Raw genomic sequence first — 18,946 nt, 5'->3', positions numbered from 1 at the left:
CCAAAAACCAAACGGCGCACCTTTCACTCTACGCCCCGCTGTGTGCCCGTATAGTAGTTTACGGCCACATATGGGGTGTTTCTGTAAACATCAGAGTTAGGGCAATAAAGATACAGTCTTGTTTGGCTGTTAACCCTTGCTTTGTTAGTGGAAAAAATGGGTTAAAATGGAAAATTAGGCAAAAAAATGAAATTCTCAAATTTCATCGCCATTTGCCAATAACTCTTGTGCAACACCTAAAGGGTTAACGACGTATGTAAAATCAGTTTTGAATACCTTGAGGGGTGTAGTTTCTTAGATGGGGTCACTTTTAGGGAGTTTCTCCTCTAGGGGTGCATCAGGGGGCTTCAAATGGGACATGGTGTAAATAAACCAGTCCATAAAAATCAGCCTTCCAAAAACCAAACGGCGCACCTTTCACTCAACGCCCCGCTGTGTGGCCGTACAGTAGTTTACGGCCACATATTGGGTGTTTCTGTAAACGGCAGAGTCAGGGCAATAAAGATACAGTCTTGTTTGGCTGTTAACCCTTGGTTTGTTAGTGGAAAAAATGGGTTAAAATGAAAAATTTGACAAAAAAATGAAATTCTCTAATTTCCTCCCCATTTGCCAATAACTCTTGTGCAACACCTAAAGGGTTAACAACGAATGCAAAATCAGTTTTGAATACCTTGAGGGGTGTAGTTTCTTAGATGGGGTCATTTTTGGGTGGTTTCTATAATGTAAGCCTCGCAAAGTGACTTGAGACCTGAACTGGTCCCTAAAAATTGAGTTTTTGTAAATTTCTGAAAAATTTCAAGATTTGCTTCTAAACTTCTAAGCCTTGTAACATCCCCAAAAAATAAAATATCATTCCCAAAACAATTCAAGCATGAAGTAGACATATGGGGAATGTATTACTATGTATTACAGAAGTAGAGAAACTGAAACTTTGAAATTTGCTAATTTTTCCAAATTTTTGTTAAATTAGGTATTTTTTGGTGCAAAAAAAATTATTTTTTTGACTCCATTTTACCAGTGTCATGAAGTACAATATGTGACGAAAAAACAATCTCAGAACGGCCTGGATAAGTCAAAGCGTTTTAAAGTTATCAGCACTTAAAGGGACTCTGGTCAGATTTTCAAAAAATGGCCTGGTCCTAAGGTGTAAAAAGGCTGTGTCCTTAAGGGGTTAAAGGGAGCCTGTCAGCATAAAATTTGGAATTAAACCAAAGATAATGACGGGTAGTGCTTGCACTATAATAACACTGTCCTTTTTTTTATCTTCCTTGTTGCAATCCTGATAAAAATGCTTTTGAATTAATATGTAAATGAAGTGCACCAAGGGTTGGGCTGAACCCCTCATTGCACCCCAGCCCTGCCATTGTTCTTGTCAAGCCACTCCCTTTGATGGGACTCCTGCCCTGTAACCTTTCGCCTGTGCTGTATAACCTCTGCACATGCACAGTACGGTTCTTTTCTCTCGAGTCGTGGCTCTGTAATCACTGCATGTATGGATGCCCCAGGTCTGCCATTTTCACGGAGCAGTTCATTTAAGCAGGGGTTTTCATGTATGTATATAGTTAGTGCGTAGTGCCTTGTGTTCTGTGCATGGTTGCTGGTAACACAGGTAGGCCTCTTTCACACGAGCGTGACGGATTAGGTCCGAATGCGTTCAGGGAAACTCGCACTATTTTGCAAGCACGTGCAGTCATTTTTGTCTGCAATTGCGTTCTGTTTTCAGTTTTTCCCGCCGGGTGCAATGCGTTTTGATGCGTTTTTCACGTGCGTGATAAAAAACTGAAGGTTTACAAACAACATCTCTTAGCAACCATCAGTGAAAAACGCATCGCATCCGCACATGCTTCTGGATTACAATGCGTTTTTCCCTGAAGCCCCATTCACTTCAATGGGGCCAGGGCTGCGTGAAAAAACGCAGAATATAGAACATGCTGCGTTTTTTACTAAATGAATGGGTCCGGAGTCAGTGCGGGTGCTATGCGTTCCCGTCACGCATTGCACCCGTGCAGAAAACTCGCTCGTGTGAAAGGGGCCTTAGGGTTCATGCACACGGCCGTTGGTCGTCCATTCTGTGCATTCGGGACCGCAGATGGATCCAGGCCCGTTCAACTTGAATTGGTCCGTGATCCGTCTACACCGCACAAAAAATAGAACACGTTCAAGTGAATAGGTCCGCATCCGTGATGCGGGGTGCACACGGCCGGTGCCTGATATTGCTGACCTGCTGTTTGCCGTGTGCCTGAGCCCTTAATGGCGCTGTCTCAGAAGAATATTTGGATATGATGTGGAATTCTCCCTGCAGCTATCTGCTTCTTTCCCTTTGCAGATTGTGGGAATTAATTAGCACTTTGTTGCTGATCAACACCCTCTCCTCCCCCATGCGGGCTCTGCTCATGTAGCTGTATGCCTTGCATGTTCTGCGCAATCTGTTCTCTACATTTTCTGTCTCTGGAAGTCAGTGTAGCATGAATCCGTTATATCAGGAAAACGTTCATGATTGTACAGTCATTAAAGAGCATTTACCTCTAAAATGAGAAGACATCACCAATGAATATCGGTTCTTCAGTTGCCAAGGTGCAAGGTGACGACTAATATAACCATTATTAAAGAGGACCTGTCACCTCCTCTGACCTGTTTTAGTAAATACTTTCATTCCCCTTTAATAGCAATTGTGGAGCAACTTTTCCTATAACTGTATTGTACGCTGTTCCTCTATTATTCCTACTAGAAGTTTGTTAGGGCAGGGATGGGCAAACTGCGGCTTCCCAGCTGTTGCAAAACTACAAATGCCAGTATGCCCAGTCTGCCTACAGCAGGGCATGATGGGATTTGTAGTTTTAGAACAGCTGGAGAGCTGCAGTTTGCCCATCCCTGAGTTAGGGTGTCTTCACAGACAGAAAATTCAGAGACTGAAAATAAGTTCCATTTACCTTAAAGGGGTTCTGCACTTTCATTTAACTGATGATCTATCCTCTGGATAGATCATCAGCTTCTGATTGGCGGGGATCCGACACCCGGGACCCCCGCGATCAGCTGTTTGAGAAGGAAGGGGCGCTCCAGCAGCGCCACGGCCTTCTCACTGTTTACCGCCAGCCCACTGACGTCACGACTAGTATAAACTAGCGTGGGCGGGGCTAAGCTCCATTCAAGTGAACAGAGCTTAGCCCCGCCCACGCTAGTTGATACTAGTCGTGACGTCAGTGGGCCTGTGGTAAACAGTGAGAAGGCCGCGGCGCTACTGGAGCGCCGCTGCCTTCTCAAACAGCTGATCGGCGGGGGTCCCGGGTATCGGACCCCGCCGATCAGAAGCTGACGATCTATCCAGAGGATAGATCATCAGTTAAATGAAAGTGCAGAACCCCTTTAATGGAGCTTGCAGAAATCCATGTGTTTGCTGCCCCATTCATATGAATGGAACTGATTTTGAGTTGCAGAATTTTCTGACACAAAATCTGCTGCGTGTGAAGGCATCCCTAAAGGTCCATCTGGGTATTACTACTTGGAGGTGTGTCCCCATACAGTCTGGCACTGGCAGCACTGATTGGATAGTGGCAGACTGTGCAGGAAAACACCCCTAAGGCTATGTTCACATCAGCGTTCAGCCTTTCCGTTCTCTTGCTCCGTTATAGGAGCAGGAAAACGGAAAGGACGGATTTGGCTCATAACTGAGCCGAACGGAGCCTACGGACCTCATAGACCCCCATAGACTATAATGGGGTCCGTTAGGTTTCCGCTCAGAAGATGATTTTGGAGCGGAGACAAAAGTCCTGCATGCAGGACTTTTGTCTCCGCTCCAAAATCATCTTCTAAACGGAAACCTAACGGACCCCATTATAGTCTATGGGGGTCTATGAGGTCCGTAGGCTCCGTTCGGCTCAGTTATGAGCCAAATCCGTCCTTTCCGTTTTCCTGCTCCTATAACGGAGCAAGAGAACGGAAAGGCTGAACGCTGATGTGAATAGGGCCTTACTGGTAACGCAGAGATGGACTTTTATCTCCACCTGATTGCAATTCATTCAGAAAGTAGTAGGAATAATAGAGGAACAGCACAACATAGTCATAACAAGAGATGCTCCAGAATTATTATTACACGGAGGATGCAAGTAATTACTACAACAGACATGTCAGGAGAGGTAACCGGTCCTCTTTAAAGCTCCCAAAGAAGTAGTCGCTTAGCCTCTTCACGCTCCTGAACAGTGATGGTCAGTTCGCAGTGTTCGCCAGCGAACACATGCGGGCTTCCATCTTTAGTAAGGTAGACTCACCCGTCCGGCGATGCACAGGTAAGCCCTTACCTGTGCCGGGAGCCTGTCTGAAATCAAATGCAGTCACCGGGAGCAGGCAGTTCTGAGAACAGCCGCCGGGGGCCTTCATCGGCCTGTTCTCGGAGCTGCCTGCTCCCGGTGACCGCATTTGATTTCAGAGCAGCTCGCAGCACAGGTAAGGGCTTACCTGTGTATCGCTGGACGGGTGAGTCTACCTTACTAAAGATGGCAGCCCGCATGTGTTCGCTGGCAAACACTGCGAACTGACCATCACTGCTCCTGAACAGTAATCCTGCCTAGTTATCCAGTGATAGATCTCCCTTCCTCCTACTCTGCATGACTAGGCAGGCTGGTGGTTCAGCAATCAGGAAAGTTTTGGTGACATATCCTGTTGGGAAAACAGATATAACTAGTGTAAACAGATATAACTAGTGAAAACAGACATATCTAGTGTAAATAGATATAACTAGTTGAAACAGATATAGCTAGTAAAAATGACAGAACTATTGTAAACAGATATAACTAATGAAAATACATAACTAGTGAAAACAGATGTAATTAGTAAAAGCAGACATACTGTAACCCGTAAAACAGATATGACTAGTAAAAACAGACATGACTAGCGTAAACAGATATGAATAGTGAAAGCAGATATAATTTGTAAAAACAGACATAGCTAGTTTAAACAGATAACTAGTGAAAACAGATATAATTAATGAAAGAAGACATAACTAGTAAAAACAGAGATAACTAGTAAAAACAGAGATAACTAGTGAAAACAGATATAACTAGTGAAAATAGACATAACTAGTATAAACAGATGTAACTAGTGAAAACATATATAACTACTGAAAGCAGATATAACTAGTAAAAGCAGAAACAAATGTTAAGCTACTTTCACACAGTCAGTGTTCGGTCAGTGATTTCCATCAGTTATTGTGAGCTATAACCAGGTGCGAGTAAAAAACACGGATCTTTCCCTTATATCTGATCTCGGTGTAGCCCCCTCTCCTGGTTTTGGGACTGCCCATGGAATAATTTATTGAGGAAATGCCGTTATATTGTCAGAAGGACCTTTCTGTGTGAGGCACATACAGCCCATATGTTTGTATAGCAGGGTCTCCGGGGATATATTTGACGGGGTGCGGACGTGATAAAGTTTGACATTGCTAGAACAGAGCCAACCATAACAAATGTGAGCACCGGATTGGCAGCACATATCCATTGTATGTGAAGAGGGACATATTTTACAATTGCTGTAATGGGCAGACATACCAGGGCCCTGACGTCGACTTCAGGGAGATCATCGTATTATAACCATGAGATCACAGTTATGGGAACAATAAACTAGGAATAAAATACATGAAGATGTGCTTGTCAGGTGAAATAGGAGAAATAGTCAGTACCAAGATGACACTACATCCACCAATTACTCCTGTATTCACATTTCACATAGATCATCATATTGGTGACACAGTGTAACATCTCCATGGAAGGCAGGCACCAAACCAGTGTAATTGCAATCTCATGTTTGTGACTGATTTTACTCCAAGACTACTTGCCCACCGTCCGCCGGAAATCCGCTGCGGCCCCATTCACTATAAACATGGCGAGAGGTGGCCGGACAAAAACTACAGCACACTACGGCTTTTGTCCAGCCGCCTCTCAGCTTGTTTGCCATGCTGCGGCCGGACCTCCAGCGGCACGATGGGCTAGCGTTAGCACGGATTCGTCAGGCTGTTCCCCTGCCAGAACAGACTGCTGGACCCTGCTGCCGCAATTGTGAAAGCAGCTTAAGGCCTCCTGCACACAAACGTGTGAACCCCGTGGTCGTGCTGAAAAATGCGGGCCGCAATGCACGAACACAGTCCGTGGGGCAGCGGCAGCGGATCGCGGACCCATTCACTTCAAAGGGTCCGCGATCCGGCCGTTCCGCAAAAAGATAGGACATGTTCTATCTTTTTGCGGAACGGAAGTTCGGGACGAAACCCCACGGAAGCACTCTGTAGTGCTTCTGTAGGGTTCCGTTCCGCACCATTCCGCAACTCTGGATTTGCGGACCCATTGAAGTGAATGGGAATGGCGCCCGTGTATTGCAGATTCACAAATGCAGTCCGCAATACGGCAACGGGGCACACACAAACCTGCAAGAGGCCTAAAGCTACTTTCACACTGTTCCGTCAGGTGAACAGCCTGTCGGATCCGTCATGCTGCTAGTGACCGTGTGCCCCCGGACTGCCGCACCGTCCCCATTGACTATAATGGGGGCAGTGCGGAGTTCCGGCGGAGGTACGGCAGTGCACGGCGAGAGGCTGCCGGAATAAATGTCGGACATGTCGTAGTTTTATTCCGGTAGGTCCATGCCGCTAGTGTGAAAGTAGCCTTAGGCCTCACACGACCGTGGTCAGTCAGGAAAACACTGTCCCTGTCTCAGCCACATCTCGCGCACCGACCGTGGCTCCTCTGACCCGAAGTGACAGCATCATAGTGTTTTATGATACAGTTAATTCCAATTTTTATGTGAGTTCAGTACAAGAAAGCCACAATCAGATAGGAAGTGACGGTATTATAAATCACTAGGATGCTGTCCGTTCGGGCCCAGGAGATGCAGACGACACATAGGCCGTGGTTCCCGGACTGAACACAGTCATATGAATCACATATGAAATTACTACATGCTTATTTGTCATAGGAAATTTTACTTTTTAGTGTTGTAAAATAAAATTCAAAGCAAGTGCGTTGTCTGCAGTAGCTTTATTTTTTGCGAGATGTTTAGTCATATCATTTCGTCCATAAAGGTTGGGCTGGGCAGTGTACCCATTAGGGATGAAACATCTGAAGTCGATTCGCATAAAACGTCGTTAGAATACTGTACGGAGCGAGCGCTGCAATACAGTATTGAGCCAAAGGTATTACTTCACGAAGTCTCGCTGGTAATAACTTCAAAAATTAATTTCTACTGTTAAAAACCTTTTCTCGAACTCTGTTACGGTTCCAAGTGGTACCTTGGAACTGAACCCGAGTTCGGTAAAAGTTTTTCAACAGTAGAAATTAATTTTTGAAGTTATTACCCAAAGTCCCGCGAGACTTCACAAAGTAATACCTTTGGCTCACAGGAGCCAATACATTCTAATACTGTATGGAGCGCTCGCGCCGTACAGTATTCTAACAAAGTTTTATGTGAATCGAGTTCGTATGTTTCTTCTGAAGTCGATTCGCTCATCCCTAGTAGGGAATTCGTTCATAGAAGGGGGTCCTCTGTTCAGGATCCTCAGTGGAGAGCAGTTACAAAATGCATCTGTCCCACTGGAGAACCTGTCCTTTCTTCCATTAGGCCTAATGCACATGACCATATCCGTTTTGCGGTTCACAAAACACAGATCCCGGCCGTGTGCATGTCGACAATTTGTTTTTACTCCTGTAGAAATGTCCTATCCTTGTCAGCAAAACAGACAAGACTAGGGCATGTTCTATCTTTTTTTTGCAGGGCCGCAGGAGGGACATATGGACGCGGTGTGCTGTCTGCATCTCTTGCGGCCCCATTGAAATGAATGGATCCATATCCGATATGCAAAAAATGCAGATCAGGTGTGGACTGAACATATGGTCATGTGCATGAGGCCTTACAAGGACAACCCCTATGATCTGAATAGGTACCGTGTAATGTTTAGTTCCCCCGTAGCGGAGCTGTAGGGATATTGAACACATGGCTGTAGTTTCAGAAAAAACGGGGATCGGATGCAGAGCCATTCATCCCGATGGGGCTGCAAAAGATGCAGACAGCAACCCGTGTGCTGTCCACATCTGTAAGTCCATTCCGTGGCTCCGCAAAAAAAATAGAAAAGAATAGGACTTTTTTGTAGCCGGGGGGAAAAAAACATGCTCACAGCCGTGATCCTTGTTTTGCGGATCCGCGATTTGCAGACTGTAAAACGTGGTTGTGTGCATGAGGCCTGACTGCCATGTTCCACACAGATCACAGCTCATTGAGAGGGGTCCTAACCCTAACAAGGGGACACTTTGTGATCAACTTATTGTCAAGTGACCCTTTTAATAACTACAGATTCAAAGTGGAGAAACCCTTTAAGTAGTAAATGAGCTGATACTCTGTTAGGTTACATTCACACGGAAAAATAAAAACAGCCGCCAAATAGTCCATTTTAAACATCCTTTCTAAAAAATGGCCATTATAAAATCTCCCTTGTGTTGTATGGGGGCTGTCCTATTTTTTAAGTCTGTTATTTACAGTCCGTGTCAATAGATCCATAGACGGCAATGGTTCTGAAAACGGCTGTTTGAGGGCTGCTAAAAAACTGCTGTCACACAGACATTTTTTGCAGTCGTGTGAATGTAATTGAGATCCGTCATAGGGGCTCTATACCGGAAAAAAAACACTTCAGTTTTGTCCCCATTCATTGTCAATGGGGACAAAACGTAACTGAACAGAACGAAATGTTTCAAAATGCATTCCGTTCTGTTTAGTTGCGTTCCCAGACCGGAGAGGAGACCGCAACATGCTGCGGTTTGCTTTCTGTCCTGGGATGCGGAGCAAGACGGATCCGGCATGAAACCCTAGGCAAGTCAATGGGGACGGATCCGTTTTCTCTGACACAATAGCAAAGGGATCCGTCCTTCATTGACTTTCAATGGAGTTTATGATGGATCCGTCTTAGCTATGTTAAAGATAATACAACCGGATCCGTTCATAACGGATGCAGATGGTTGTATTATCAGTAATGGAAGCGTTATTGCTGAACCCTGCCGGATCCAGCAAAAACGCTAATGTGAAAGTAGCCTAAGGGTACTTTCACACTAGCGTTAGAAGAATCTGCCTGCCGGATCCGGAAATCCGTATGCAAACGGATATCATTTGTTTCCTGATCCGTATCCGTCTGACAAATGCATTGCAATACCGGATCCGTCTCTCTGGTGTCCTCTGGAAAAACGGATCCGGTATTTATCTTTTTCACAGATTTTAAAGATCATCCATTTTTCCGGAACACTTGGTACCGGATCTGGCATTAATACATTTTAATGGAAATTAATGCCGGCATGTGTTCTGGAATTTTGGCTGGAGAAAATACTGCAGCATGCTGCGGTATTTTCTGCGGCCAAATACCGTACAAGGGACTGAACTGAAGACATCCTGATGCATACTAAACGGATTGCTTTCCATTCAGAATGCATTGGGATAAAACCGATGCGTTTTTTTCCGGTATTGAGCCCCTATGATGGAACTCAATACCGGAAAAAGTACCCTTAGGCAGGCCTTATTCACACGTCCTTGAATCGGGGATGTGTGTTGTCTGTGTTCTCCATGTGTTCTCCACAGACAGCACACTTATCCATTGATTTAAGCAGGAAGTAAACTCTGGCACGGAGCACAGATACAACAGTTAAGCTACCTGCTGCCTGCGGCCCGACGCCTGTGCCTGCGTGTAGGACCAGCGGCGCAAGCACGGAGCGCTGGGCTAACAATATAGCAGATGGAAGGTGTGCTCTCCACCAGCCAGATTGTTCTAGATACAGGCATGCACATTTCATGGAATTCCTTGAATTGGCGAGAAGGCTTACTGAGGGGTAGAGTGCTGCATTTACATTTGCAGGTCTGTTATTGAGACATAAGAAAATGTCCTAGGTTGGTGCCTGTGAGCTAAAACCCTAAAATTTTTCTATACCCTGCACCCCCTTTATTATAGTAATGGTGAAAGGTCTTGCCTCAATGACCCCCCCACAATTGTGTGAATCACAGCTCTCGAAGAGCCATTCACGTGGATCAGTGGCATAGGACCTGCACATGGGTTTTCAGCTTTTGAATGTCAACAGGAGTGTTTCTATTCATTGCCTGCAAACTGAGATGGAGAACCTGAAACACAAATGAAAAACATATGCATGCCGCTCTTTACGACATGGGGTGAAATCCATTTTATGTTCTCTAATTTGACAGAGAAGCCAGTCCCGTCCTTCCCCATACTCGAGGAGGTCTCTGGGCACCGGTGAGACAGACGACTCACTCCGGATGCCTTGTTGTAACCTAGACGCTCGTCCGGTGTTTTTCAAAGCTATTTTGCAAAGATTGTTAGTCTGATTTAAAAATAGGTTATCAGGCTGTGGAAAGCCCCGAAGCAGACAGTCATGCCACAGATACAGCCACACTCGTAATGTTCAAGTATGTGCTGATTCGCCTGTTCGTGACAAGCTCCTGTATTTGCCCAGTGATTCTCTAGTTGACTGCAATCATTGTGAAGTCCTAAGCCCCTCTGCATTCAGTCCCCAGCATGCACAGGAATGAGCGGGGCTGGCATTCTGCGGGGAGATTAGGCTGACAATGCACCAGGGCGCAGTCCGAATGTCTGACAGGGATCACAAGCAGCCAGTCACACCGAGGGAGGCTACAGACAGGAAGGTATGTTGGCTATGTGCTGGGCTCTGTTCCCACGCCGGTCACCTGTTGTGAAGTGCAACGTTCATTTTCCATTTTCCTTAGCATTTTTAAGGCTTTGTCGGATGTAGCAGATCCGAGTTTGTTGGATGTAGTAGGACACAGTTTTTACATAGCATTGCATTGTCTTAGTGAGGGGTTATCTCAAAGCATAAAAAGACAGGTTTAACTCTGCTACATCTGTATAGCCACTGTATTGAAAATGCAGTGTATCTTCATCATTACAGATAACCGATAGCTGGCTTTGTCTTTGCATGCATAACGCATTCTTGCTGCCTAGGAGAGGACTCCTAAAATGCTTTATGTGCGGTGACTAACGGTACATTTCTGTTTGTGGATGCCCCATTGAACAGTTCGCTCTGGGTATGCAGGAGTTAACGCGTTTACTGTGTTTGCAGTGAGACACACATCTAAGGGCTCATGCACACCAACGTATTTTCCTTCGCTCACATTCACTTTTGGGGACCCGTTATGGGGATAAGAGCAGGTTCCAGAGGTGGGACCCACACCTATCTGACATTGGTGGTCTATACTACGGATATGCCACCAATGTATGGGTTGAGACAACCCCTTGAATTGTTCATCTGCAATATATGCATTAAAATATGTTCCACAAGAGAGAGGTGGTGTATTGTCACCATGGCATTAGTGCATACAGCTACATGGAGAATTGTATGCTTAATTAGCTCCAAGCATCTTGGTGCCAGGGGGATATGTAGATTAGCGTGCTGAATATATTAGCTCGGCAGTCATGTATGCAGCCAGCTCTGTGTTTAGAATGAAGGGCTGGAGGGTGTACAAGAGAAATCCTGACTCCTGTGCTTGTGCTGACTCGCCAGCCTTCAGAGATACACCGTGTACAAGAACCAGGGGACTGCTGCAGCACTTCATAGTCTACTGCTTGAGTACCACCAATGCCACTTTGGTCATTTTCAAGGTAATACTTTATATTGCAAAATGAGTTGTGAACCCTTATCACAGCTCTTGTTGAGTTCACCTTTCTCTCACGATCTCTCCTTCTTCTGTAATCTTGTTTCCATTAGTCTTGATGATGATTTGACACTGGAATTTATTTTATGATCTCCTGGATCTGAACAGAAGGCTGGCAGTCTGAGGAATCCAGAAGACACAATATGTTGGTAGATTATCTACCGTACATACTTTGCGAGTTTTTATTTGAAAGCAATAACTATGGGGCAGTCATTGAAGGCTGGTTAATGTTTGACATGAAGACTTTTTATTGGAAGTCTTATTTTCACTGTACACATCAAGACTGAGAGGATTAGACGAAAGCAGTATAAATAAACCCCCCTCATTGTCTTGTCCTTTGCTTCTAGAACCTATCCTAAAACAGAATTTGAAGTATGTGTTGTGGTGGCTTCAGGCTTTTCTACTTCTGTTTTGTAGCATAGTACTGGGTGAACCTGTATGGATTAGCAGAAACTCCCTGGTCACCTCCCAAATACCTTAGAGCTGATCTTGGAGAGATCTTGGACATTTATGCATGAAGGGTATTAAAGACGTGTCAGCATGCTTTAGCTGTTTTTACTGCTGCTGTTGTTTCCCTGTCAAGGCACCTTGTCACCCGTGAGCATATTTTAGTAATGTGAAGGGTTAGTGTAGGCAGCATCTATCTTGTTTTTCATGGTAAATCTATTTTTTTTATTACAAGGTATAAATGCAAACCAGTCATAGGCCCCATGCATACGACATGCATCCATTTTGTGGTGTGATATCCGTGATGCATCTTCTTTTTTTTTTTGTGGGATGAATGGGTCCGAGTGCAACACGGTTACAAAATACGGTCATGTGCATGAGGCCGTAGAAGCGAAGTACTAGGAACAAACCCCAGATAAAGTTAAAAATATATATATTGGATAGAAATGGCAAATGGAACATAGCAGGTCTACTTGTGATAACATTTCCAAAAGAGCACAGTCACATAAGGAGAGTGTCTACGCATTGTCTAAAAGAGGTTGTGAAACTTTAAACTTTTTTTTACCAGATCTCACAGTGTGGCCGGACTCTCAGGTGGTGATCATACTTACCTGGTCCTTGCCGCTGGGTTTCGGCTCCATCGCTCCACGGCTGTCTCTGCAGGTCTCTGATCTCTCGGAATCAACATCCTGTTGACGGAGATCACGCGACCGCTGCAGCCAATCACTGGCCATGGCGGTGACCTGTCATACATGCGGTACGTCACGGGTCATGTGCCGCACTGGAGACAAGTCACTGCTGCAGCCAGTAATTGGCTGCAGCAGTCACATGACCTCCATCAAAGGATGTGACAAATAAATATTGATTGGCACTCCCACTCACCGGCAAATATCTAACAAAAAAAATATCTAACAGCAGAGTACAATATTTTATGAAAATATACTCTTTATTACAAAATAAAATCACGAATACCTAAAACAAAAAATAACTATAAGTAATTATAAAATGCATAGTTTGTATGGTAATCTATCGCTGTATTAATAAGTGTGCACACTTTGTTAAAATAATGTAAATCTTGGGGACCACGAGATTACAACGGTGTCCTTGTTACTTTGTTATTAAAAGAAAATCTTATGTTGCAAAAATGTGTTGCAAAAAAAATGTATAATTACAAAGAATATTGATTCCGAGAGACCAGGGACCTGTGGCGGATGGAGCTGGAACCCAGCGTTTGGGACCAGGTAAGTACGATCACCAAGGCGGGTCCGGCCACTCTGCGAGGTCTGTTAAAAAAGGTTTAAAGTTGCACAACACCTTCAAGGCATGATTTTGGTCCAGTTATTGTGAAAAAGCTTCCAAACAAACACTCGTTCCCCATAACTGGCTTGTATAATCAATCAGCCGATGAACGAGCAAATATTCACCAGGTGATGGGCATTTTTCATCGGGATGAAAGATGTCTGATTATTGGCAGCACATCTCCCTGTGTAATCAGGAATGTGCTGCCGATAATAATTAGAAAAGAATGAAGGAGGAATGACTGCAGTAGCGATCGTTCCTCCCACATTCAGAGTTTGTATTGCAAATGAACGCCTATGTTTGTGTTCATCCATTGTCGCTCGCACTGCACTGCAATGACACTGCAGCGGTATTTGTCCAGCTTCAGCATTTATGCAGGAAAGCCGCCATGTCCTATTATATAGTCAATGGGGATCCGGCGGTGCCCAGCAGTGCGCTGCAGTATTAAGCTGTGCTGGATACGGTAAACTCCAGTGGTTTGTTCCTCTACCAGTGTTTGTGCCACAGATGTGAACCTACCCTAAAAAAAGGATTATAATATAGGATCATATCCTGTTAGAAAATATCCAGGGTAGCAAAAACAATATAAAATACCCCATTTCTGTCAAAATAAGTACAAGTAGAAAACACCACATTCTCGTCCAGCATTGCTTAGATGAAACCAGCAAGACAAAGTCATTTGTAATACAATTGTTCACTGGTGAATGAAAATCTGATGTGTCTGAGTGTGTGTGTGTGCCTGAGAGTGTGTGTGTGTGTGTGTGTGTGTGTGCCTGAGAGTGTGTGTGTGTGCCTGAGTGTGTCTGTGCATGAGTGTGTGCCTGAGTGTGTGTGTGTGTGCCTGAGAGTGTGTGTGTGTGTGTGCCTGAGAGTGTGTGTGTGTGTGTGTGTGCCTGAGAGTGTGTGTGTGTGTGTGTGTGTGCCTGAGAGTGTGTGTGTGTGTGCCTGAGTGTGTGTGTGTGTGTGTGTGTGTGCCTGAGAGTGTGTGTGTGTGTGTGTGCCTGAGTGTGTCTGTGCATGAGTGTGTGCCTAAGTGTGTGTTTTCCTGAGTGTGTGTGTGTGTGTGTGCCTGAGAGTGTGTGTGTGCCTGAGTGTGTCTGTGCATGAGTGTGTGCCTGAGTGTGTGTGTGTGTGCCTGAGAGTGTGTGTGTGTGTGTGCCTGAGAGTGTGTGTGTGTGTGTGTGTGCCTGAGAGTGTGTGTGTGTGTGTGTGTGTGCCTGAGAGTGTGTGTGTGTGTGCCTGAGTGTGTGTGTGTGTGTGTGTGTGTGCCTGAGAGTGTGTGTGTGTGTGTGTGCCTGAGTGTGTCTGTGCATGAGTGTGTGCCTAAGTGTGTGTTTTCCTGAGTGTGTGTGTGTGTGTGTGCCTGAGAGTGTGTGTGTGCCTGAGTGTGTGTGTGTGTGTGTGCCTGAGTGTGTCTGTGCATGAGTGTGTGCCTGAGTGTGTGTTTTCCTGAGTGTTTGTGTGTGTCTGAGTTTATGTGTGCCTGAGTGCGTGTGTGCCTGAGTGTGTGTGTGCCTGAGTGTGTGTGTCTGTGCATGAGAGTGTGCCTGAGTGTGTGTGTGCCTGTGTGTGTGTGTGCCTGAGTGTGTTTGTATATGTGTCGCAGGGAAATGATGAAAATGGAGATTTGATCAAATCCCTAAGATGAAAATAGAGATTTGATCAAATCCCTAAGGGAGATGATCAATTCACAGAAGATGATGTTCCCTAAAAGAAAGTAAGTGATTTGATCATCAAATCCCTTAACTGTTTTAGTGAAAAGTTTAATATTTTTGATAATATAATAATAATATGAAATAATATTGTAAGAAATAGGTACTTTAGGTGATATTTTTAAAAACAAAAAGGATATTTTTAGTGAAATTTTAAACATTTTTTGTGAATGTAATTAATAAATAATAATGTTCATTAATTTTTTTTTTTTATACGTTGATTTGTGGCATCTCGAGTTACAAAGTACGTTACTTTTTTTTACAGGCACATCTTTTTGTTTTACATTGTATTTTGGATTGTTCACAAGAACACTTCTTAAATCCTTGACCTACAAATAAGGATAATTTTCCTGCAATCTGACGCAGACTTAGGTTAGTTCGGGGAACTGTTTTGGTAAATGTTGCAGTAGCTATTTGAAGAGCATCTCTAGGTAGCCAATCTTTTATAATTCCAACTGAGGTACCAATCTGGTATAAATTATTTTTTATATCTAATACGATCCCCACAATGTTATTTCCATCTAATGGGCCTCTATCTACCTTAGGTACATCCAATTCATCATTTCCCTTAGGGATTTGATCAAATCTCCATTTTCATCATTTCCCTGCGACATATAGACTGATCAGTATTAACATTGTAACCTCCTGCTTAATTCTGTGTGTTACATGGCTGTGCAGCAGGACATGCAGCATATATCTTGCTCCACTGGTGTCTTTTTAGGTATGCACAATCAATTTAGGCTTAAGGTACATACTTTGCTTTATTGCTGATCATTTTGTGCATTTCCGCAGGGCAATTATCAGTGCAATCATTGAGAAATGAACAAATCATAATAATAGTTGCCTTGTGTAAATGGTCCAGAAGACTTGAAATGCCCATTTCTGTAGTGTGTTTTCAGAAAGAGAAGTAATAGATCCTTCCTTAAACAGCATGTGTCAACATGATAACCTATTAAACTAAGCATACTGCCTGTTAGGGTTAATCAGGGAAAACCTGCAGATATCCTAACTACTTCAACATTCAAGGGAGGAGGCTTGGTTAAAGGGGTTGTCCGGGTTCAGAGCTGAACCCGGACATACCCTTATTTTCACCCAGGCAGCCCCTCTGAGGCTAGCATCGGAGCATCTCATGCTCCGATGCGCTCCCTTGCCCTGCGCTAGATCGCGCAGGGCACGGGCTCTTTTGTTTTTAATAGCACACTGCCGGGCGGAAACTTCCGCCCGGCAGTGTGTTTGGTGACGTCACCGGCTCTGAAGGGCGGGCTTTAGCGCTGCCCTAGCCGTTTTACTGGTTAGAGCAGCGCTAAATCCCGCCCATCAGTGCCGGTGACGTCACCGGGGTTCCTGTCAGCCCCATGGAGAGCCCCGGATCTCCAAAAAATGCCTTTGCCCTGCGCGATTTAGTGCAGGGCAAAGGAGAGCATCGGAGCATAAACTGCTCTGATGCTGCTGTCAGGGGGGCTGCTGGGGCGAAAATGGAGGGATGTCCAGGTTCAGCTCTGAACCCGGACAACCCCTTTAAGGGGGAAAGATGTTGAAAAGGGGATGCTCTAAGGGGTAGGCCTGCCCCTCGGTGCTCCGAACACCTCATCAGCATATGCAGTAAAGTACAGATTTCTCTTCAGGGCCACCAATTTCAAACACAGGGATTTCAATGAACTCAGCACGATTAACCCAAACAGGCAGCATGACTGGTTTAAAAGGGTGATCATGCTGAGAGATGCTGGGAACCTGTCACCGGGATTTTGGGAATAGAGCTGCAATACCCAGTCCCCATAGCTCTGTGTGCTTTTATTGTGTAAAAAAAACGATTTGCTAGATATGCAAATTAACCTTAGATGAGTCCTGTCCCTGAGATGAGTCCACTGTGAAGGAGCCCAGCACCACCTGCATCCTCAGAATCTCCTCCTTGCTCCCCGACGTCACAAAGCTAGAGCGCCGAAATCTCGCGATGCGTGAGCTAGCGCATGCGCAGTGTCGACATAGTGTTCCTTCCCTATGCTGGCATCAGCCTCAGGGAACGAACTGCGCATGCACTAGCTCGTGCATCGCAAGATTACAGGTTCCCTTTAAAATGATTTAGTTCTGGATTCTTTGATTCTTTGACCCTTCTAAATATGATCTGAATGTGTAATACATATGGCTTAAATTGCACAAAAGGTCTATTTCTATATGTCGTAGCTTCTAGGACCTACATATCACTTCTACTGAAAATAAAGGAATGATCTGCTTGTAGGTGACAGCTGAAGACAGCAGCTGAATGAAGCCTCCTCTCTTTAGTACAGGAAATGTTCTTCTGCAGCCCATCTGTTCTACAATGCAGACAGGAGAGTCAAGTCCTCTTCTGCATTCGTATGCTCCGTTCTTCACATATTCTGTGGAGACATAAGACATTTAGGAAGTATTACAGTATTATTATTTTTTTGGGGGGTTACTTTCTTTGGAAATACATTTCAAAACTATAGGAATAATTTTGTATTCAAATCTGTTGCTAGACACGTACTTTCATGTGAAACAGCTTAAAGGATTTCTACCACCACATTTTGACCTAATTAGCTGTCTGACACTAGCGATCTGCTAGTGTCTGCTCTACCTAACCATGCTATTGTAATTCCTTTCTCTGCAGCGGTTACCCTAAAAAACGTAGTTTTATTGCTATGCAAATGAGACTCTAGGTGCTATGGGGGCGTCTTTTCAGCACCTAGAGGCTCCGTCCACTCACCATTTCTGCCGCCCAGCGCGCTCCAGCCCGCCCCTCTCCTCTAGATTGACAGCCTACTTCTCTCCATCTCGGCCGAATTCTCGCGCCTGCGCCGTGTACTTCTGTATTCGGCGCAGTGACTGTCTCCCTGCGCCGGCATCTTCACTGCGCCGGCGCCGAATACAGAAGCACACGGCGCAGGCGAGAGTAGGCCGACAATCTAGAGCAGAGGGGCGGGCTGGAGCGTGCTGGGCGGCAGAAATGGTGAGTGGACGGAGCCTCTAGTTGCTGAAAAGACGCCCCCATAGCACCTAGAGGCTCATTAGCATAGCAATAAAACTAAGTTTTTTAGGGTAACCGCTGCACAGAAAGGTATTACAATAGCATGGTTAGGTACAGCAGACACTAGCAGATCGCTAGTGTCTGACAGCTAATTAGGTCAAAATGTGGTGGTAGAAACCCTTTAACTGCTGCAAAAGTAGAATCAGTGACTGCGAAAAATATAGAGCAGGTCCTGAATTTGTTCTGACGGCAAAAAATTTCCATTTGTTGGAACCAATGATTTTTAAGGGAATCTGTCAGGATAGGTCATCAATATCTGATCAGTGGGGGTCCGACTCCCCGCAGCCCACTGATTAGCTGTTTGAAGAGTTCCTCATAGCTCACCAAGCACATCGCTGTACATTGTATAGCAGTTGCTTTGTATTGCAGCTCAGCGCCATTTAATGAGACAGAGCTGCACTTAGGCCATATGACAGATGACCCCCCCCCCCCCCCCCGCCTAATCCCTGAGGATAGATTACCAATATAAAAATCCTAGACAGCACCTTTAAACCAGGCACAATGCCTTGTAGGACTAGCTCAGCTGAATGTAATAATACATTTCATTCATTGCCTCATTCTGAAGAAAAAGTACTTTTAAAGGGGTTTTCCAGTTTCAGGAGGAGACCAAACAACCCCTTGGATCCACCTGAAATAAAGAACAAGTAAGTACTTACTGGAGAGATCTTGTACCACTGCTTCGGTTCACCTGGCTGGGCTCTATTTATCCGGCTGTAGTGGTGATGTCATGTCTATAAGGCCTCATGCA

General features: G+C 44.9%; 1 protein-coding gene across 5 annotated transcripts in view; it reads left to right on the top strand.

Annotated features, from left to right (window-relative positions):
- The window catches only part of KSR1 (kinase suppressor of ras 1), a 154,228-nt gene that overhangs the window by 73,012 nt on the left and 62,270 nt on the right, over positions 1 to 18,946 (top strand). The window contains exon 1 of one of the 5 annotated variants that reach the window (XM_040424874.1): positions 10,530 to 10,671. The exons of 3 other annotated variants lie outside the window; for them this stretch is intronic. In XM_040424874.1, coding sequence (XP_040280808.1) covers positions 10,594 to 10,671 — 78 coding nt within the window. In that variant the 5' untranslated portion in view covers positions 10,530 to 10,593. Of the gene's footprint in view, positions 1 to 10,529; positions 10,672 to 11,556; positions 11,645 to 18,946 lie in introns of those variants that run through there. One more of the 5 variants, XM_040424875.1, reaches the window with a different exon arrangement.

This window comes from Bufo bufo, chromosome 3 (assembly GCF_905171765.1).
Source record: "Bufo bufo chromosome 3, aBufBuf1.1, whole genome shotgun sequence".
NCBI classification, from domain to species: Eukaryota; Metazoa; Chordata; class Amphibia; order Anura; family Bufonidae; genus Bufo; species Bufo bufo.
This window is presented reverse-complemented; position numbering and strand designations above follow the sequence as displayed.